The sequence below is a fragment of the Erpetoichthys calabaricus genome, chromosome 9 (assembly GCF_900747795.2).
Source record: "Erpetoichthys calabaricus chromosome 9, fErpCal1.3, whole genome shotgun sequence".
NCBI lineage: Eukaryota > Metazoa > Chordata > Cladistia > Polypteriformes > Polypteridae > Erpetoichthys > Erpetoichthys calabaricus.
In genome coordinates, this window is record NC_041402.2 from 46147153 (window position 1) to 46170784 (window position 23632).

Here is a 23632-nt window from a genome sequence, read left to right on the forward strand (position 1 = left end):
TCACTTTCAGATGTGGTCCTGGATTAGATACCTATCCGATTCTTGGCCATGCAACATGAATGAGAACAGTCAGATCAGAATTTATATTTTTTTTTTCCCCCTATACGCACGGGCTGAGCACTATTGTCATCAGCCAGCGCAACAATGGAGGAGAGTTTCAACTCTGACAACAGTCACAGTCCCACCATTGCTGGCTTCTTTCTTGTACCCACACATCTCTTTGTGCAGCAGTGCCAGCAATAGCCGTGAAAACAGCAAAGACTAGCCATCTGGGTATTTTTCGCCTTCTCAACCTAACCATATACAGCTGACAAAACTGAATGTCATCCTCCAGAGCAATGTGATGCATACACTATGCTACTAACATGGTATTAAAACTGACAAAATGGACATCAGTTCTATCACAAACATGACATGACAAAGATGACTTCTGCATAGACATTTCAGAGGATAGATGTGTTCACATTATACAGTAAAGGAGGTCACTTGAACTTAATATGAACAGTCAAGACAGGCAAATCCAACCTGAGCAAAAAAATCAGAAATTGAGCAAAGAGGCTTGTAATGTGAATGTAGAAGGACCTCTAGTGACACCATCTGGGTGCTTAACATTAAAAACAGCAAAAGACAATAGGCTTCAGCACATTTATTAAAGTTACAGTTAAATATGAAACACAGTTTAAAAGAAATTAATAAAAACATGATATTTGGACATACGCCATACAGTAATGTCACCAAAATAAAACCATATAAATCTCTTTTATATATAAAAAAGTTCCTTTTAAATCTATACCCAAAATTTAATAAATAGCCATCTAGAAATTACAGTACATCTTATAAGAAAAAAGATCTGTGTTTATCATTTTTAAATAAACGATTATTTAATAAAGTTTTAAAGCAAAACTCCCATAATAAATATATTCCACCTGCTTATTTAAATTGTAAAATAAATCTGTAGTGCTACTGAAGCACTTTACTGTGCGCGCTACCCCGGCACCCCCACCCATTTCCAGTGTTCAAACTATTAATTTTGAGGTGTGCTGCTGCCTTTCCTCATTTTGTATACCATCAGGGTTCAAGACCTGGGTTAGTTTTGACTGTATGAACAATATGAGAAACTCCACAGTGCCCTCTGAAATTAAACAATTACCATATCCTATGCCAACAACCAAAAAGTGGCTTTGGCGATCTAAAAGGTTTTCAAGGCTTCACCGAACTTTTTTTTGACAGTAGTTTTCATAGTTTAAATAACACACAAGCATGCAACAATAGATGACTAACTTTATGTGGGGAGCCAAAGAGCTAGCCAAATGTTTTTGTTTTGTTTCGTTTTGCTTTTAAAACAGTAGATCTAAAATTTTGTATTCTATAAAGGCTTAATTGTGCTGTAAGTTTAAATTTTTAAATAAATTTAACCTGAGAAAGGAGGAACAATCTACAGTAATCACACTTTTTTTAATCTGAAAACCATAAAAAGGAAAAAAAAAAAATCTTAAAACTCATACTAAGCACTGTCTTTGCCTGTTCCTTTGTGCTATTGACATGTTACTATTTTCACCGTATGATAAAATGCTATTTTTACCTTATCTTTTAAATTATACATGAAGCAAAATGATAACATTTCTACTAACCAGAACATTAAGTAACATACCACTTCTAAATGCATGAAGTAGTTTTATAGGAGTTTTTGCACTTTAGCTTCCTGCAGGGTGACCAGAACATTTCCTCTTCCAGAAAAAAGAAAACTCATTAAAACGTTTGGATGTCTAAAGTATGCTGCCACAGAAAATCAAAACTGTGAGCCAAAAAAAATGTAATTATTAATTATGCCTCATTCAGCAGAGGCTTCAGACCTGTTGGATTTACTCAGGGAGCAGAAAAAAAAAACATTTTAAAAAACAGTAAAAATAATGATAATTGTCTTGAATATAAACCTGGCTCAAATCAGGTAATTATGGCATTTGGGATTTCAGCTTCTTGAAATGAAACAGTAGTTACTGATATTCAGGAGCTGTGTAAGGATAGGCATCCAATAAAAGACAAAATGCTAATGTGAAGAAACCAGAAAAAGCTTAAAGTGCAGCTGGCCGGCCACTCTAAACATCAGTCTGTCAAAGTTCACCAAATTAGGTTAAAGACAAAACCTAATACATTAACCTGCCAGTATTAAATTGCCAAACTGTGGTCAAAATTCAAAACTGAATAAACACCATTACGGACACTAACGTTTACAGAAGGTATTTTTCCCCTCCCCATTTTTGAGAATTTCAGTCAGCTTAACCTCTGCCAGTCTTCCCCAGCTATAAATTATTCCTTTGGATAGCATCACAAAGATTCTGGTTAGCATCAGGTTCTTTAGTCATTAACTCCACCACCTCCCACTCTCCAGACCTGCTGGACTTTTTGATGGCATCCACGACGCTCTGCATGTAAAGCCCATCTTCAAAAGAAGCTGCCATTGAGACGGGCCCTTGGTCCCAGGTTCTACGGTCATCCTGTCCCTGAAAGGACTGCCGAAGAGCCTGCACCATGCAGACCATTCCTTTCAGGTACAGTAAAGGTATGTCTCTCAGTCCCTTCTCAAAACATCCAGCTGTGCAGATACCAGATGTGTCAGCCAGTAACAACTCTTCCTGGAAAGAGGTATTTTTATGACCATACAAGTCTGTACCTCGGGCCACAAGCCTTCCAGTAGAACCAACAACCATCACTTCGTGCACAAAAGCACCTGGCATGTTGAAGTTCAAGGTAACTGTGCTACAGATCCCTCCAGTCATCATCATTTGAAAAAAGCAAAAATCATCACTGGTAACATGCCGGATACCATGAATAGCACCATTCTGTTTCACAAAAGTCTTCAACAGCCCATGAACCTTCTCTGCTCTTTGACCAGTGAGGTGACTCAAAAGATCCACAATGTATGTTCCCATGGTGTGGAGTCCACCACCTCCCATCATCTCATCACAAATCCAGTTATAGGTCTTGCTTAGTAGGCTGCCCCAGTAAACGCGCACATCACACACCATTACTTCTCCAATGTATCCTTCATCAATCAGTTCCTTCATTCGTATAAAAACAGGAAGAAAACGTAGCACATTTCCCATCAGGCTCATTAGCTTTGGATAGTAGCGAGCAGCTGTTACCATTTTAAAAGCATCCACTGAAGTGGCAGCTTTTTCACAGATTACATTCTTCCCAATTCCTAGGAAAAAAAAAAATAAGGTAAAGCAATTTGAAAGCTTTTATAAAATGAAAATTCATGTCAGCTACAATCTCCTGCAAATTATTATTTAGCAAAAGCTTAACTGGTGAATTTATCCCACTTTGCAATGTAAATACTCGATAGTACTGCAGCAATTTGCATTTGAGAATTACATTTTTTTCATATATAAAACTTAGGGGGCTTTGCCCCCTGCTCGCTTCGCTTGCCAACCCCCCTGGTCTGCAAAACGCGCCAGCCACTTCATGTCTCTGCCACTCGCGTTTGTGAATTTCACTTTCACCAAACAACAAATCTTTTAATTCTCACGGATACGCCTCTTCATTGGGAAGAAACACTACTTTTCCCTGATGGCAACATGAATTAGACGATCTACAAGTCTCCAACTTAAAGTTTAAATCCGAACAATATATTCGATCTCTTTTTGCTGTTCCGTTATTTCACAGGGTAATAATTTCCGTTTGTTTGCGCTAATGCGATTTTTACTATCATTTTTTTGAGTCTTTGGAATTTTAGTACTTTCATTATCTCTAACCTGCTCTGCAAGTGTATCGTGCCAACGTTTTGGAACCTCTTTACAACGTTCTACTTTGTCATCTACTCTTTGTCTTTTATTTCCGGTCCCGGGCATGGCTAAATCTCTTGGCACAAAGTCTCATCTTGCTGGACGTCCAAGTATGTCTCTGAAAAATTCACGTCTCGTCCCAGGCTAAAAAGTCTCGTCTCGTCCCAGGATTTGTTTATTATAATAGAGAGACTACTATAAACTATGTTTCCAGTATAGAATTTTAGGGAAACATCTAAACTTTGTCTGCCAATGAATATATCTGTCTGTTACACATTAAAATACCCAGCCAGTAAGGAACATAAATCTGCTATTTCCATTTCAAGTTCATGGAGAGACTAAGCCTTTCATCACGGTATTTAAAAAAAGAAAAGAACCCGGGTGTGCTGCTAGTCCATACTAGGGCACAATCACTCCTACTGAGCAACTTACCAGATACCAATTAACCCAACACACACAACTTTTGAATATTAGGTAGAAACTGGTTCTTACTCAGAGAAAACCCACGTGGAAACAGAAGGAAAGAGCAAACACCAGAAGTACCAACTATTGCACCAATCCCAAAAATAAACTGAATATTTAAGTTAAAAAGATCATCCCTAAAGCCACCCCATTCTCTGGTTAATTTAATTTGCCAGATTGAAAGATACTGCCCAGTTTTGTGAAAACTATGACCTGTATATCCAAGGGGAAGGCATGCTTGACACAGTTATCCTGATTTGTTCTATTTCAATGCAAATGTGTTTCCGCTGGCCTCTCCAGGACAGGAAGGTTCGTTTCAAAAACATAAAAAACAATGCATGTCACCAACAGGGACCACAAGTGAAATGTTTATACTTGTTTTTATGATTTCCTGCTGCTTTAATAACAATAGTTTTCATGAAGACCCATTTTCACTACGTTAAATTTTTTAGATTAAAGGGGACAGGCAAAGAAATTAGCATATTAACAAAAATGATCTTCCATCATCTATCGTATAAGAGTAAACTAATTTTGACATCAAGCATACCCTGTGCCAAAAAATAAGGCTGACAGCAATTTTGAAAAGCACAATAAACATTTAATCATGACTACACCCCTTGCTTGTCTATGCAGTGACTGCCTTAAACAAAATACTAGTCTTCATTTAGTCATTATCTCCTACTCCAAAAAATAAATAAACAAATAAAACCCACGTTGCAAATACAGTTGCCTTGCAGTGCAGCCAGGCAAGAAAAAAAAAAAAACCCTTAAAGGATAGCTGAAAGGAAACATTCCTCAGCCTTATTAGAAATACCACTCTATCACAAGACCAGCCACAAGTCCCATTCTGCAGTCTACAGGGCCATGAATAACAATGAACTACAGCAAGGAAATAGCTGGGTGGGTACAAACCTGTTTTATCATGCCTCATCTAGTAACTTGTAGGAATTTCTTAGGGAGGAAAAACCAAAAAAAAAAAAAAAGTGCTCGACAAGTGGAGATGATGTCTTCATCTGTGCTTCATTCAGTACAGCACTACGGCTAAGTAACCAATTAAGCTCACCAACAATTTGTTAAACATATAATTGCTGCAATGCAAATGACTTAGTGTGAACCTGATATGCTGCAATGCAAAATACCTTAATTATAATTCCTGTAAAATTAAATGTTACCTTCAAATGAGCAACACAATTAAGCATAAAACACTTTGCAACTAAATGAATGGAGGGTCAAATTGAGGAGAACATCACTAACTTGCAAAGACATGTCTGCCGAACAGGCCACATCATAGTCGAAAATTGTCAATTAGGCTTAACCCAAAATTAATCTTCTTTTCTTTACAATTTAGCCTATATAACCGTGCTCACTTGTTAGTAATTTACACATTTCTCCCCCAGGGAAACATTATTTTACTTTTCTTTTTTATGTGTGGATAAAGTATGCATGCAGTTACTGTTGCTAGACCTAATGTGTGATGTTTAGCATCTAGTACGGATGCATGGGTTGTTGTAAAGATTGCATTGTCTTTACATTCACCATAGTTGAACTGTATATGGTTAGGCTATCTTCACTATAATTCAAATTCTAATTTTAGCTTTTTCAGAAATTATGGTACATTCATGAATAGCAGGCTATGGACTGACCAGACAAGATGATAAGAAAGTTACATTTATACATCTGAACTGATTAACATTTGAATAACGCAACATTGGTTTTAAAAGTGTTCTATCAGATACCAATTAACCCAACATGCACAACTTTACAATTATTGCACACCATTCCTAGAAGACCCTCTAGCAGTGGTCAATGATGTGATTGCATCCATGTCAGCACAGCATTGTCCTCAATAACTGAATCTGAAGATACAATCATCTGTAAAATAAATCTAACTCACCATTGCAGACACTCAGTTTTTTTTTTTTTTTTTTTTTTTAAATTGTATTAATTTTATTGTAATCATTCCATACAAATTGATCAATTTTTACAAAAGATAGGATTGAAAACAAGTCGCCCCCCACCCTCTCACCAGTTGTTTTAAGCAACTTCGATTTATTAATATAAATGATGTTACAAAAATAACCAACTCTAAAAAAAAAAAAAAAAAAATTTTCAACTTTATTTCAGTTTTTGAAGTCTAATTCCAATGCTGCTAATTGCACTTAGAAATCAAACAAGAATATGACATTCTGTAACAAAAGGCACATTTACTAACAGATAACTAACTTTAAAAATCATTTTGTTGAGTGGACTAAGACCTTTGCACAGTAGAACAGGTGCTAGCTAGACACAGTTATCCATTTACTAACTTCATAAATAAATAAAAAGCCAAAGGTGCCAGATCTAAGGTAGATATTTACTGCACAAGCCAACGGCAATGAGTGAAACATTTGTTAACGTTTCAATAGTCATCTTATTTCAAAAAAGTATAATGAATTATATTCACAGAAACTGTATTCCAATCCTTCACCCCCAAAAAAATTCCTTTAGGGGGAATTGAAAAAGGAAACATTTCCACAAATGTCACACCCAGTTACAAAAAGTAACATTACCAGCTTTCCTTTTGGAAATTTTAACAGGGAGCTGTTAAAAAACCCATCTTTAAACCCTTGGTTCATAAGCTTGGCTAGTTTCTTTGAACTTTCTCGAATTTTGTTATATCTCATCTCACTCGACTGGCTACCCCTACAGTCAATTACCACCAGTTTCCTTTGGCGGTTCTGTCACTCTCTGAGCACACCCTAAAAAATTGTTTGACCTCTGTCATGTAAGACCTTTAATGTGTACTGTTGTCTGCAATCCTTTTCCTGCTTTTGTGATAAGATCTCAAATAAATGTTTATTTTTCTGCTAGGATTAAATTCTGGTGTCATCTCCAAAAGCAACCCATAACATAATAATCTTTCTCAGAACAGTGAACAATACTTTATGACACTTATTGCTTTAAACAAAACATTCAAACTGTCTTAAATAAATATACCAACACCTATAATACATTAATGTACAGGCCTCAGATTTCACATTTGGTGAATACTTTCAAATATCCCTGAACAATGACTTTTGCTAATCTATACATTTGCATTGGATAAAGACGGAGAGTATACTTATAGCCCACAGGGCAATGCACAGGAAAAGGAAGCAACCCTTATCAGGATTCTGCTTCAAGCAGCTTTCCTGCCTAGAATTAAGTAATTTGGAGCAAACAAAAAGCAAACAAGGGAGGATTTTCTCAATAAAAATCTCTACATTCTTGAGGTAAATTAATTAATAAAAACTGACAGTGAGATTTAGGCTACAAGGTTAAAGCAGATTAGAACATTAGATAAATTTAGACGTGAACAGGCCATTCAGCCCAACAAAGCTTGCCAGTCCTAACCACTTAACTCCTCCAAAATAACACAATAACAAGTCAAGTTTTGAAGGTCCCTAAAGTTCTACTGTCTACCACACTACTTGGTAACTTATACCAAGTGTCTATCATCTATGGTTCTCTGTGTGAAGACAAACTACCTAATGTTTGTGTGAAATTGCCCCTAACAAGTTTCCAATTGTGTTCCCAGGTCCTTGTTGAACAAATTTTAAAATAGCAGTCTTGATCCACTGGATTAATTCCTTTCATAATTTTCAACATTTCAATCATGTCTCCTCTTAATCTCCTTTTGCTTAAACTGAAAGCTCTATTATTCTTTCCTCATAATTCATCCCCTTTAGCCCTGGAATCAGCTGAGTCACTCTTCTCTGGAGCTTTTTCAGCGTCGTTATGTCTTTTTGTAGCCTGGAGACCAAAACAGTGCACAATAGTCCAGATGAGGCCTCATCAGTGAATTATAAAATTTCAGCATAACCTCCTTGGACCTCCTTGGACTTGTACTCTACAGATCAAGGCACTATATAAACCAACAATAGGTTAGCCTTCTTAATATCTGTCTTGATAGTGAGGAGTCCACTATGACTCCTAAATCCTGCACATAAAGTGTACGTTCAACTTTCAGGACTTCCATTGCATCACAGCCCAAGAGTTCTGGGTTGAAATCCTGGTGTATGTATGTATTGTAAGTGCCATGAAGGACAAACAGGTATGTCAGCTGGACGAGGAAATGACTTCTTGCCCAGGGGTATATAAGGAGTGGACCAGCAGAAGCCAGAGGACAGAAGCAGTTCCATCCCACATAAGACCGGAGACAGGGGTCCTCCTAAGACATTCCAGTTTGGGTACCCGCAGGGACACATGGGAGTCAGAGTCCAGAACTGCAGCCCTGTTGGGGTCCCTGGGTGCTGTTAGAGGGCACTGTCATGGGAGGGCCTCCCTGGTGTCCTCATGACTCGGAAATGCTTCCAAGAGGAGACACTATGGGACTGGAAGAATCCCCAGTTTTAAAGAAGCCCTCCACCTCACCTGGATGAATCAGAGCCATGCAACACTCAACAAGAGGAGCAGAAGGAAAGAAAGAAGATACACTTGTTTATATTGTGGTTTAGTTGCTTTTTATGTGTGGCGATTTATTTTTGCAAATAAAATCCTTAATTTGAAAATGGGACCGTGTTGGGTACTATTGTGTCTGAGGTTTGGGGCTCAGTGGTGTCTCCTTGTGGTCAAAGTATGTTCTCCCAATACATCCAAGGGTTTTTCCTCCAGGTGCTTCACCTTCTCTACATCTCAAAAATCCTACTTCAGAGTCCTAAATAAAAGAAGCTGCTCAACCTCCTCCAGGCGAGTCACAGTCTGGTGGAAGTGGTCAAAGCTCGCCTCGGAGGTATAGAGGAGGAGAGAGAGGGAAGAAACAGCCTGGAAACTTGTGTGTATTGCATTTTTGGAACCTTTGTGGAAGGTAGTGTGAAAATAACTCAAAATTTATTTTAATGGGACTTGTGTCTGTCAGGTTGTTTCTGGGTTTGGGGCAATCACTGTATGCCCTCTAGTGTCCACACCATATATAGAACCATTCAGACAACAGACATGCGCTTCTGTTTTCCTTCTTACAATTCCAATACCTCACCGTACAAACAATGGTAAATGTTTATTTCATTTTGTGGTATAGACAAACATCTAAAAAAGTTATATATTAATATTCAGATCTTGACTGAAACTATTTTTAAAAGGTATGGAATTTAACATTCCCTCTTTTATTACTGATTTAATTATATATTATTAATTTGAATTTGTTGTGTGTGTTACAACTGTAAGTGCAAAATATTGTTTTATCGTGACTTGAACTATTACATTTTTATATCGCAAATATTTTATAATACAAAACATAAAATGTTCAAGGAAAACTAATCATTATGATTAACATGATTAAAAAAGGATAGATGGTATAATATTACCATTCCAATAGGGGTTTAATACACTCTTTTCAACTCTCCTTACAACCCTCATACTAATTCAGGCAAGCGTTTCTTTCCACACTTCTAATACAAAAGTTAGTTGCTTAAAATAAGAACACATATACAAAAATAAAAGTCTGATAGAATTAATTCATGACATGGATATGATATGGTTATGAACAAACAAACCATGTACTGGCAAAACATCGGTTTTGGAGCTTGAGTAGTCTGGATTATTGGATGAGAAGTTTTCAGTCATGTCCCCTCCACACTACTCGCCCAATCGTTACTCCTGCTGTGCACATCCTCTCTCCTTACCAATCCATGACACTCTCAGTGCTAACTTGCCCTTCAACGCAGTCGGTTATAATGGCAAGGCAGAAAATCAAATTATCTATTCAAGAAAGTCGAATTTTACATCGCACTAGAGAGAATCATCCAATAAATGAAACAGAGAAAAATACCCTGAACAATATGCAAACTGAACTGAAAGGCAAAAAAGCAAAATTTTCAGAATGTAAGTTAGAGGATAAATTAGTTCATAATAATGTTTTTGACGAGGCATTAATGTAATTTATTTTTTTATTTACTTTTTATTTTTTTATACTTTTACTTTTTACTATGTTTTATTATTCATTGGTATTTAAAATAGACGGTTGTAGTGAAATTCTCAAGTAACTGATTTTTTTATCTATAGCAACTAAGTACCAAACCATCTTCCTCCCACGCCCCACATACTGTTCAGTATACCATCTCTTGAAATACAATTGCTTTGTCTAACGGAGGAGCGCCATGACAACCTTCAAGCGGCTCAGTCATGAAATAGCAGGCGCCCAGCACCTGCCCCATGGGATTGGCAAGCGAAGCGAGAAAGAGGCGGGGTCCCCTAGTGAAAAAAATAGTCTGTCTAAAATTAAACACTCATTTTGTGAAACTGAAAAATAAAATAAACATCACTACACACACTTTCCTTTTCCTGGGTCACTGTTCCACATAATAAAATAATTTTACAATAATCTGGGTGGGCTGGCGCCCTGCCTGGGGTTTGTTTCCTGCTTTGCACCTTGTGTTGGCTGGGATTGGCTCCAGCAGACCCCCGACCCCCTAGTTGGATAATGGATGGATGGGTTTGATTATTATTAACACATTATTGCAATTGCAGTGTGAGCTTGCTGCTTTAGAATTTCAAGTATAAACAATAACTTTTAAATAGTACGACAAAAAATAGAGGGAGAGGTAGAGGACAGAGAGAAAGCAAGCAAATTGGAGTATAAAACATTAAACAGGTGAAAGCAGAAACAGAAATACTAATGTATCCATATTACTAACCGAGAATGCTAAACCGGATGATGGACGCAGGCACATCCGGCCATGGGCCGTAGCTGCAAAAAGACGTACTGCGCCGGCGCAACAAACAGTCCGCGAGAGTCGGCTGAGGACCCGAGAAAGGCGGGCAAAAGAGGGCGAGAGAGGCGGATGAGGGTCCGCGAGAGACGCAGGCGCAAAAAGAGTCCGACAAGAGCACAGAAAACAGGAGTGAGCACATACAGAAAGGAGTCACAAAAATGAGGCTCAACAAGCACCAGAATAAGGAAAAAAAACATTAAAGAGTACTCAAACGAGGGGAAAGCACGAAACACATTGCACACGAAACTAAACACACCAAAAAAAAAAGAACAGACGAGCGCACAATAGCAAGGCACGACCATACCCCCGCCACCCTACAGGCACGGGACGGGACACACACCAAGAGGGGGATTCAACAAGCCCATGGAAGACCAAAAAAACAACACAAAACCACCCCACAGACCCTACAAGCAAGGGACGGGACACACACAAAGAGGGGGAGAGAGGCGGATGAGGGGCCGCGAGAGACGCAGGCGCAAAAAGAGTCCGACAAGAGCACAGAAAACAGGAGTGAGCACATACAGAAAGGAGTCACAAAAATGAGGCTCAACAAGCACCAAAATAAGGAAAAGGCACATAAAAGAGTACTCAAACGAGGGGAAAGAGTACTCAAACGAGGGGAAAGAGTACTCAAACGAGGGGAAAGCACGAAACACATTGCACACGAAACTAAACACACCAAAAAAAAAAGAACAGACGAGCGCACAATAGCAAGGCACGACCATACCCCCCACCCCCCCCCCCCCTACAGGCACGGGACGGGACGGGACACACACCAAGAGGGGGATTCAACAAGCCCATGGAAGACCAAAAAAAAAGAACACAAAACCACCCCACAGACCCTACAAGCAAGGGACGGGACACACACAAAGAGGGGGATTCAAACAAGACACAGGAACACAAAAAGAAACAAAACGCTCGCGCAACAACGATCCCCCCCCCACACATCCATAAGAAAAAATGTCTCGACTCCAAAAACGCAAAGCTCAACTAAAGCTTCTAACTAACGATGTACCTAAAAGTAAAAACTTTATGAACTGCATTAGATCCTACAATAGTTCATTTGATTTTGCATATACCGGAGTAAATATCAGGCCACCAAAAGGCAACGGCCCATACTACTTTCACATATGTGCACAAATACTGCATCGCATTGGAACAGTGCACCCTGAAACAAATCAACAACGCAAATATGCTCAAATCTACATCCTAGATCCACATTACGCAATCTATCAATCAAAGTGTTGCATCGCAACAGGCACAGATTCAAAACGAAACACCTCCCGTCTCAGACATACGTTAATGGCAGCGAAGGCTACAACGGGCTTCTCACACAGCACAGGCAAATCGATTACAGCTCCAAAACAACACGTCCCAAATACTACACATGCAACAACGCGCCTCTCAAACGGCACAAGGAAAACATACACCAGGAAAATTCATTCGGATTAATGAATGTCATTTGCAATCATTGTCATTCAGTTCACTTCCCTGAAGAAACAACTGGCAATACAAGTTATACATTTACACGTTGTTGTCAAAAGGGTCAAATTAGACTGCCTCCTTTACATTCATATCCTGAATATCTACAGAAGCTTATAACTGACGATGTACCTGAAAGTTAAATCTTTACCAACTGCATTAGATCCTACAAATCGGTATCCACTATGAACATTAACGGTGGCACTGCACGTGACATCCGTCTTGAAAAAATGTTGTTTATTGATGAATGTTCAATGGCATCCAGTCACTTACTCAACACCATTCATAAACTTCTACAAACGTTTATGAATAATAATATTCGATTTGGAGGAAAGGTACTTTTATTAGGAGGAGATTTTAGACAGTGATTAGCTATTCTTCCAGATGCCATGCACTCAGCTATTGTTCAGTGCACCTTAAAATACGCAGACAATTGGCATTACTTTCAAAAGATACAGTTAGTAAAAAAGATACGATGTCCAGAACCAGATCATAACAATTGCTTATTACAACTGAGAGATGGTACACTCACCAATACAGATGGACTTCACCCACATATTATTACAATTCCTCAAGCCTTTATCTGCAACGACTTAGTTACAGAGACATTTGGAACAGCAATCTCATTAGACCAAATGCCCCTTTTAACACAACGCACTATATTATGTCCAAAAAATATTAATGTGGAAAACATAAATACCCAAGTCATTCCATTACTTCCTGGAGAGACACAACTCTTTCTAAGCTCTGACAAACTTGACTCTGATCACAACAATAACCATCTTAAATGACCTTACAAGTTCTGAGCTGGAATTACCTTTTACACTGAAACGGCGTGTACAAAGAAATTTTCAAATAAACCTTTACACTGTGCCACACACTTTATTGTTTGCTTTCTATTTGCATCATCTACACCGTCACACTATTCTATATCTCATTCATACATCACGCTCTTTGTCATTCCCAACACCAGGGGTTGGCGAGCGAAGCCCACCCCACAGACCCTACAAGCAACGGACGGGACACACACAAAGAGGGGGATTCAAACAAGACACAGGAACACAAAAAGAAAGAAGACGCTCGCGCAACAACAATCCTCAACCCCCCCCCCCCCCCCCCCCCCCCCCCCACACACACACACATCCATAAGAAGTGACACCCAAAGCCACATATTCTAAAGTGAACGTCAACACCTTCACACTAGACAGCATAGGTGTCAGCATAGGTGGATCTCCTTACAATAAAGCACTATTAACCGTTCAACTGCAGAAAAGGAAACATATTAACAGTGACTGCGATCCTCCGGAGTGGCAGCAAATCTGTTAATAAATGGTCGTACATGTCACTCAATATTCAAAATACCGGTCCCAATCACAGAGACATCAGTATCCACTATGAACATTCACAGTAGCAATGCCCGAGACATCCGTCTTGCAAAACTGATAATTATTGATGAATGTACAATGGCATCCAGTCACTTACTCAACACCATTGATAAACTTCTACAAACGTTGATGAATAATAATATTCCCTTTGGAGGAAAAGTTCTTTTATTAGGAGGAGATTTTAGACAATGCTTAGCTATTGTTCCACATGCCATGCGCTCAGCTATTGTTCAGTCCACCTTAAAATACGCAGACAATTGGCATTGCTTTAAAACAATACAGTTGGTACAAAACATGCGATGTCCAGATCCAGAATAGAACAGTTGGCTAATACAACTAGGAAATGGTACACTCACAAATACAGATGGACTTCACCCAGATATTATTTCCATTCCACAATCCTTTATCTCAGACGACTTAGTAAAAGAGATATTTGGAACAGCAATCACATTAGACCAAATACCCCTGTTAACACAACGCACTATATTATGTCCAAAAAATATTAATGTTAATCACATTAATAACCAAGTCATTTCATTACTTCCTGGAGAGACACAGATCTTTCTAAGCTCAGACAAAGTTGACTCTGATGACGACAATGAACATATAAATTTCCCCTTAGAATATTTGAACACTATTAACCCTGCCGGATTACCACAACACGACCTTGCCCTTAAAAACGGAACAATAATCATGCTATTAAGAAACCTTAACACAAAACAGGGTTTATGCAATGGCACACGGTTAGTCGTCAACACCATGACACGCAATGTTATTCAAGCGACAGTTCTTACAGGATCACATGCTAACAATACTGTTCTCATTCCTAGAATTGACCTTACAAGTTCTGAGCTAGAATTACCTTTTACATTGAAACGCCGACAGTTCCCCATTAAACCTGCATTTGCCATGACCATCAACAAATCACAAGGACAAACCATGGACAAGGTTGGCATCTACCTCTCTGAACCCGTTTTTGGACATGGACAACTTTATGTTGCCTTCTCACGTGTTCGCCGTTCATCTGACGTTAAAGTTAAAATTATAAATAATCCATGCCAAGGAAGACTCATTCAAGGACAAGACACCATCTTTACTACTAATGTTGTATACAAAGAAATATTCCAATAAAACATTAATATATGACAAACACTCTATTTGTTATTTCTATGGGCATCATCCAAAGCTGCACACTATTCTATATCTAATTCATACATCTGACTCTTTCTCATGTCCCAACGCCAGGGGTTGGCGAGCGAAGCGAGCAGGGGGCGGAGCCCCCTAGTTTCACTATAATGAGCAAACAACCTTACCTAATGCTTTAACAGCAATCTGCCTGGTGAGAGGTGGTGGGATATTGATACAGACAAGATCTACCTCTTGGTGCAGCAAAACATCATCGGTTCGACTGGTGTAAAAGGAAACCTTCAACTCTGCAGCCAGCTTTTTGGCCTCCTCTTCCGTCCTTCCCCACACAGCTTGCACAGTGAAGCCTTCTGCCCGCAACAGAGACACCAGGACCCGGGCAGTGCTGCCTGTTCCAAAGACCCCCACACCAGGTAGCATTGTCAGTAGCTGTACACTTGTTACTTGGTGGGGCTTGAACTCGGAGTCTATGAGAATGTTCTTAGATGCATTCTTGCCACTTCTTTTGATTTCTAGAAAATGTGAGGAGAGAAAAACAACATACTGAATAAAACATTTCCTCTTTAAAATATCCAGCATTTATAAGTGAGGCAAATAACACCTAGTCCAACCAGATGATCTTTGTGTTCATTCATACTGACCTAAATCTACCTGACAGTAATAAAAGAAAAAGTCAAATGCCATGAAAAAGATGTACAGATTAATAGGAAAAAATGAATGAAGTCTAGCCATCAAGGGTGCAAACTAGCCCAATTTGGCACTGATCCCAAGCCCAGATAAACTGAGAGGGTTAATGTCAAAAAATGCACCTACCTATAAAACTTTAGCCAAAACCTATAACGATGAAATCAGTCCGATCCGTTTCAGAAAATGCTAGGGCAAACCCCATAGGCGATGTAAACAAGCCACGCCTGACACTTTTAGGATGTGAGCAAGAGCTACTTCACCAAGGGTGGGTTCAGTTGAAAAATTTAGTCTAGAAAAATGCAGAAGAAAAAGAAGAAGGTGATGGAGAAAAATAAGGTAAGGTGAGGTTTAAGAATGGGGTGCTAAATTTTGGGACAATGACTGAAAAGGAAAAATGTTGGCAGATTTTATGAAGGCAAAGGAGGAGGCAAAGAGGGCTTTAGAGGAGATTTATGAAAATACTGGAGGCAAAATTGGGAGAATTTTTTTTTTAGCAAAATTGAAGGTCAGGAACAAGGATGGGAAGGATTTCAGTCAGATAAAACTGAGGAAAGATGACCAAGATGTGGTCTTGACTGAGCATGATAGGGTAAAGAATAGATGGAGGGAGTACTTTGAAAAGCTGCTGTTAAAGAAAAAAAAACATACAAACAACCAACCACACAAGCAGCTTGGGGATGAAGTTACAAATGAAGGGCTAGTACCAAGAATAAAGAGGGAGGAAATAAAAGAGACACTGAAGAGAATGAAAAATGGAAAGGCAACAAGACTGAATGAAATACCAGTGGAAGTGTGGAAGAGCTTAGGGGAAGAAAGAGTAGAACATCTACTCTACAGAGTTATACAGGGAGGGATTAGGGAAAAGATCACCATATGGGAGGAGCAATTTGATTTTATGCAAGGCAGAGGAACAGCTGTAGTCATCTTTGTGTTGAGAATAATCATAGTCAAGCACTGAGAAGAATGAAAAGGTTTGTAAATCGTGTTTATTCATTTGGAGAAACCTTATGATAGGGTATCATGTCTAAGTCCGGAGGTACATGAAGAGAAAGGGTATCATGTCAAGGTCTGGAGGTACATGAAGAGAAAGGAATACCTAAGAAGATTTCCTAGTATATGTGCGAGGTACCAAGAGCGTTAGAAGCAGTGTTGGGGTAACAGACTAGATCGCAGATAGTCTGCACCAAGGATCTTCTTCAACCCCTTAACCCTTTGATCTCATTATGGATGTGTTGACACACAGATAAAAGAACAATCCCCCTCATGCATGCTTTTTCTTAATGATATTGTGTTAACACCAGTAAGGAGGAAAAGCAGAGGATGTTGTAAGAATGGAGAAGGGCTTTGGTAGGACTGAAGATTAATAGGAAGAATTCAGAAGTTAGCCTGCAGTGAAAAGAGTGGATGAGTTTAAATAACAAGGATCAGTAATGATGTATTGAAATGAGACATGGGCTGTAAAGGGAGTACAGTAGAAGACATTGGATGTGGCAGAAATGAGAATGTGGAGATGGATATGTGAAGTTACAAAGAGCAAAATAAAAAAAAATTTTAAAAATCAGACAATCAGAGGTATTACAAAAGTAGGCGAGATATCTTAGAAAGTACAGGAAAGTAGGCTTAAGTATTATAGACATGTGATGAAGAGAGACAATGAATACTGTATATGAGCAAACAGTAATGGAAATGGAAGTACCGGGAAAGTCAATGCGGGTAGGCCAAAGCAGAGGTGAATGAATAAAGTGAAAGAAGATTTTAAGGTTAAAGGTCCGACTGAGAAGGACGTGCAGGACCGAGTTTTATGGAGAGGGCTAATCAGCACATCGACCCCAAATAGAAGTGGGAAAAGATGAAAAGCAGCAGAGTTAATGTAGCCATTATAACACAATGCCAAAAAAAAAAAAAAAAAACCACACATACATCAGGCAAATCTTTCAGGAGAGTGTGTAAGTATAGCAACAGGCAGGACTGAAAAAATAAAATCTGAAATATTTATTAGACTAAATTAATTAAATTAATACAGGTTTAATTAATTATACAATTAATTTAAAAGATATGTTCTTAAATGCTTTACTCCATGATTATACACAACCATGTTGAACATTATTATGACAGCCGGATGATGACCAGTGAACATATTACCCACTTCCAGCAAATTATTTGCATTTTCAAAATACAACACAAAGTCAGCTAACCTAGCTCCAACAAAACTGGGTGAAATCCAGTCAGAAGGAATCCATCAATCATTAGCTTTAGTTTTGCATGGTAAAACAGTAAAATGTTTTCTAGGAAGACCACACATACCGGCTCCAAGACAGACTTGAGTTTTCTTTTAGCAATGTCCTCTGTCTATTCAACGACTCTGTTGTTCACCATAATCTATCTATTATTAACAGCCTTAAGTGCAAAGGTTAAAGGTTAATTTCAGTATGTCAAGCAAAAGAAAGTAAAACACCTTTATATATAAATCAGACAGACAAAAAAGACACTATATGACAGACAGACAGATCTTAAGGGGAAAGTATTTTTAAAACCATGCATCACAAATGGAAATGTTACAACATAGTTTAAAAAGACTGATTTATGAATGCACATAATCCTAAAGAGCTCAAGTACTGTACTGTAAACGGTAAACTGGGATGTCTTTTCCAACATATCTCTTTTTCTAAAAATCTGTGCCACATCCCATCTAATCAAAGCTTGTTTATTTTTGTTGCATTTTCACAGATATGAAACACAAACCTTAGGTCATTAACAACAACAACAATTATTTATATAGCACATTTTTATACAAATAATGTAGCTCAAAGTGCTTTATATGATGAAGAAAAGAAAAATAAAAGACAAAGTAAGAATTAAAATAAAATAACTAAATAAAAATTAACTGTCTACTGAGATTAACAATCACAATCTACTAATGACACATGACAATACTACTACTAATTTTGATTAGCTTGCATAAAAGACTTGCATTAAACACATACAGCATCAGACAGCAACAAGTAAGGCAATATCCTACTATGATTTATCACTGGAATGTAAATAATATGCTGTAAACAGGGACTTCAGGAATAACACATAGATTTTTCACTTACAAATTAAAGCCATAGTTTGGATGCTAAGATATCAAGGACAATTAATTACAGCACAAGTAAACTGAAAAAAACTAAGCAAAACACACATTCAAGTGAGTGACAAAAGGAATGATTTATGGAAAACTTCATACGTTGGAGCAAAGTATTCATCCATAGAAGGGATGTGATCACAAATTGAGACCAAATTGCACTACCAGCATTCACATTCCAAGATATACATATCAAGGAAAGAGGAAAGTAGGGGAAAGAAGTTAAAATCAAAAAATAAAATCCTAGTTTCTTTTATGGCACAAGTTTGTGTTTTAATTGTCATTTTTTTTCTACTTTCTTCATGAAATGGAAGACAAGGAGTGGTAAGACATCCCTCTGAAGGCACAACTTAGGAAAACCTGGCACTACACTGCAGCTGTATTCTTGCCTGTAAGTGAGGCCTCCATACCAACAGCAGATTTGCGTCACTGGTCTTCAAAACAGACACACCTTGTGTAATATGCAGAGCCATTTACTGGGTCACTTTTCAGCAGTAGGGAATTAAATTCAAAAGATCTCATTCAAAACACCTCAGCATAAAAACAGAAAAACTACTATGACCAATCATTTAAAGACAGGCGTTGGTAAAAACCACAAGTGCAGCATTGTAATTATTTCAGTATCTCAAAATACAGCCATGAAATAAAAAAACAACATGTTTTAAACTTGGGAAATGTCACATTTGAATAGATATTATGGTATGGCCGAGACAACTTTTGCCACCCAACTTTGGAAATTACTAGAAGTATCATTTACTGAAATAAAGTATAAAGCTCCAAGAAAAATCGGCGTAAAAAAGTTCAGACAGTAGATGGATAACCAACTAATATTACTGAAAATGAGCAAAAGTTTAAATTGAACCCCAGCGGACCCCTCTATAAGTAACTAGCTTGAATGAATCATTGTATGCAAAAACAAAATTATGAAACTGTAAACCAATGGGAACAGAAAGGTTGTGTTCAATACTGAGCAAATATATGGCAATTAACCCTAACTTTTAAAAAAAGAAATAAAAGTGATTCTTTGCACACACTTCTAAAATAGTGTTCCAAAATGCTACTCCAAATCGGCCACTTAGAAACAACAATATTAACTTAATAAATCCCATTGTTTTTATATGTTTATAACAAACACTACAGGAAAAAACAAAAACAACTTCTGTATATATTTCATATCTGATTGACTTTTTCTTCCGACTGCTCCCGTTAGGGATTGCCACAGCGGATCATATCTGACTGACGTGTTAAAATAAAATGAGCCATTTAAATGTTGCTAAAATTCATTTTTGCATGAATTACTTAAAGTACACATTTTAAATCTGTGTTTTAATTCATGTTGCTGTATTATGGTTTGAAATTACTGCCTAGCCGAATTGTAGATAAGCACAACTATTATGGCACCTTAGTTATTAATTTTCTTTAGGCAACTAAAGACACTGAAGATGTATAAATCACCTAAATAAACACATGAAAGTATCATGTAAAAATGACACATTTCAAATAAAGCAGTACTGTATACAATATCAGCCACCTGTAGCATTACAATAAAGTCAACTATTATCAAAATAAGGGTGACAAATACACAATGAGTGGCAGAGTGGTTGGCTGCAGAGTCCTGGGTGTAAATCCTGGCATGTGCACTTTCTCTATGTGGATCAGAAAATCTTACAATGAATTTACACTTCTGCATAAGTTCTCTTCCAGCATTTCAAAGATGCAAACTCTAAACTGGCCCGATGTAACAAAGTGTGGGTGCCTGAATGAGTATGGCACTTCATCCAGTGCCGGTCCCTGTTTTGTGTACAATACTGTCAGGACAATCTTCGGGTCCTTCAACCCTGAACTGCATTAATAAGGTCATACAATGGATGAAGGGCGGCATGGTGGTACAGTGGTAGCGCTGCTGCCTCGCAGTAAGGAGACCTGGGTTCGCTTCCCGGGTCCTCGCTGCGTCGAGTTTACATGTTCTCCCTGTGTCTGCATGGGTTTCCACCGGATGCTCCAGTTTCCTCCCACAGTCCATCGGCGATCCTAAATTGTTCCTACTGTGTGTGCATGGGCTGGCGCCCTACCCGGGATTTGTTCCTGCCTTGCACCCTGTGTTGGCTGGGATTGGCTCCAGCAGACCCCTGTGACTCTGTGTTAGGATATAGGGAGTTGGATGATGACTGGCTGACAGACAATGGATAAATATACAGATGAATAATTCCACTAATAAAAAACAACCTTTTCAAGCATTACAGTACATCATCATCATCTAATCCTTGATTAGAGAATGACAGAAATTACATAAGTAAGAAAAATCAGGAATTAAAACCAGAGGAAAATGAAATACCTGAGGAATACCAGAGTCGATAACAAAGGTATTCATCATCCAAATAAATCTAAAGAAAAATTAAATGATAAAACAGTCAATCAATGCTGGTAGACTGCAAACAACAAGAATGAGTTTTGCCAGTGCCTTTTCCTCTTAGGTGTTTACGTCTTAAAACACTTTCACCAAGTCCATAGACTGCCTGGGACAGCAGGCAGATTGACAGCAAGAATTAAAAATCAGCTGTTAGTATACCAAGGCAAACAGGAGCTCACTATATGTAGGTCGGACGATTCTTGTCCATTTATATTGTTAGCAAAAATACTTGCATTAATGTTCTGTCTGGGAAAAACTTCTGTCTGGATTATAGACAGCAATATATCACCCAGATCAACGCATTGCTTGCTTTGTCGTGTCTTCAAATATCAGACTAACGATTTTTTCAGCCACGAATTTTTTACTTAAAAAAAGAAGACTTTATAACGCGACAGGAGAACGATTAACAGGCAAGCCAACAGGCTTGCATCCTGCTCTCCTAACAGATAAATATAACAAGGGGTTGTATTGAACCTACATCGAAACATGGTTCTGCTGAACAACCCCAAGTAACACACAGAATACAGTACTCTAAAATACTACTTCACTAACTTTAATAAACAGTAAACTTGGAAATGTTGTGATACATTACATGCCTACACAAAACAAAATTCTGGAACATATATACTGTTGAGCAGGTGCACCCAACCAAAACACAAAGAAGGAGCTAAGCAGATCGCTTACTGTCAAAACACAAATACAAGCAGACTTGATAACAGATGGGTGGATGGATTGATTATAAATACAGTTAAATGGAACATTGTGAACCCAATATGTATAACGAAAGGATGTTAAAAGAGCCCCGGTGCAAGGAGGAAACCAAATCAAGCTGCGATTAGAGTGCTGTCATGGCAGTGACAAGCACCAAAGGAGATGAGGAGAGACGCGGCGGGGCCGCACAAAGGTGGAATCGTCACGGCGAACGCTTACCTGGAGCCTGCTTAACTCCTCACGCTTCCCTCGCTGGCTGCCGCATGATCACCAAACGCACAATGGCTGAATGTGAAGTCCGACGTCTCTCCCGGTGTGTCAGCAATAAACCTGGACAAGAAAATGGGGGTAGGGTTAGGGGAAAGCACCGTTTGGAATTCTTCGCTATTTTATTTTTTAATTTATTATTTTTAGAGAAAACGCGATTCTATTCTTGATTGTAATTTCCCTGCTAGTGCGCGAAGGACTGCATTTCCATATTCAGAAACCGAGGAATTGCTCATAATTCCGCCTGACAAGACCTTTGAGCTGTGATTGCCTTGAAACGAACAAAAGTCGTCGCATATAAAAGAACCCCCTATAGGTCACCCCTCGCTGATCGCACCGAAAACGAACCTCCGCCTCAAACCCGCCTTCAGAGGGTCGAACTGCCTGCTCTTAAAGAAACACACACCGTAGGGCTACACATGAGGAAGTCATAATGAGTAAACTCACGCCGTTGAGGGACTTCTGTACACTTGCTGCTAAGAAACAATATCATGGGTATGATACTTTTTTGACGTGTAAGCTGCTCAGTGTAGCGCGTTATTTCTGTTAAATAAATAAAGAAATAAATAAAGTAAGCTTATGTTAACATCGGCACATGACCCCGCCCGTTGTTATGCAAATTAAGTAAATTAGCATACAGCAACACCCTTTTTCCTTTGCTCTTTCTTTTTAGAATTATTATTTCAAGTTTGTACTTGCACATCATTACAATTTATTAAGGCTAACATTATACAGGATTAACTCATATCTATGCCCTATCAAATCAATTATATTTTTCTAGAGTAGATCTCTATTTTGCCCCTTCCCCTCCTTTCTGAAAATGTTAATCAAATTCAAAAAATTAGTGACGTTTCCCGTTTAGCTCGGACTTAGAAATGAATGCGCGAGCACGTATCTTTCTACGGGTCACTGCAAGGTCCAATATACATCCTATAAAGCAGGGATGTCAAAGGCAATGTTACTCAGGGCAAAAAATAACGTATAAAGCGGGATGGAATATATCAACAAACAACTACTGCCGCTGTTTTTTTCCCTTCATACAAGACAGCAGGTACCTCTTTGCTCATGACAGTAGTAAATTTCATCCTGTTGTAACTGCTTTACCTCTGAATCAGCTGTTCTTGGGCACTACAATAGGCTAGAGAAACTATTAGCGGCCACGGTACCGAAATCATCCATCCATCCATCCATTCTCTTCCGCTTATCCGAGGTCGGGTCGCGGGGGCAGCAGCTTGAGCAGAGATGCCCAGACTTCCCTCTCCCCGGCCACTTCTTCTAGCTCTTCCGGGAGAATCCCGAGGCGTTCCCAGGCCAGCCGGGAGACATAGTCCCTCCAGCGTGTCCTGGGTCTTCCCCGGGGCCTCCTCCCGGTTTGACGTGCCCGGAACACCTCCCCAGGGAGGCGTCCAGGAGGCATCCTGATCAGATGCCCGAGCCACCTCATC

The 23632-nt window shown here is 38.7% G+C and overlaps 1 protein-coding gene across 1 annotated transcript; it reads right to left on the reverse strand.

Moving 5' to 3' along the window:
* Positions 1 to 631: 631 nt before the first annotated feature.
* LOC114657661 (glucose-fructose oxidoreductase domain-containing protein 2-like) lies at positions 632 to 22710 on the reverse strand. The gene is made up of 3 exons (XM_028809531.2): positions 22140 to 22710; positions 15156 to 15500; positions 632 to 3202 (listed from the first exon to the last, which is right to left on the reverse strand). Exons 2-3 carry the CDS (start codon positions 15406 to 15408, stop codon positions 2301 to 2303), a joined length of 1155 nt encoding a protein of 384 aa, XP_028665364.1. The 5' UTR covers positions 15409 to 15500; positions 22140 to 22710; the 3' UTR covers positions 632 to 2300.
* Positions 22711 to 23632: the final 922 nt, after the last annotated feature.

Excerpts from the sequence above, each read along its gene's own strand:
- LOC114657661 (XM_028809531.2), bottom strand. The coding sequence starts at position 15,408 with ATGCTACCTGGTGTGGGGGTCTTTGGAACAGGCAGCACTGCCCGGGTC. Across the intron at positions 3,203-15,155 it reads GATTGCTGTTAAAGCATTAG|GAATTGGGAAGAATGTAATC; the intron begins GTAAGGTTGTTT and ends TTTTTTTCCTAG.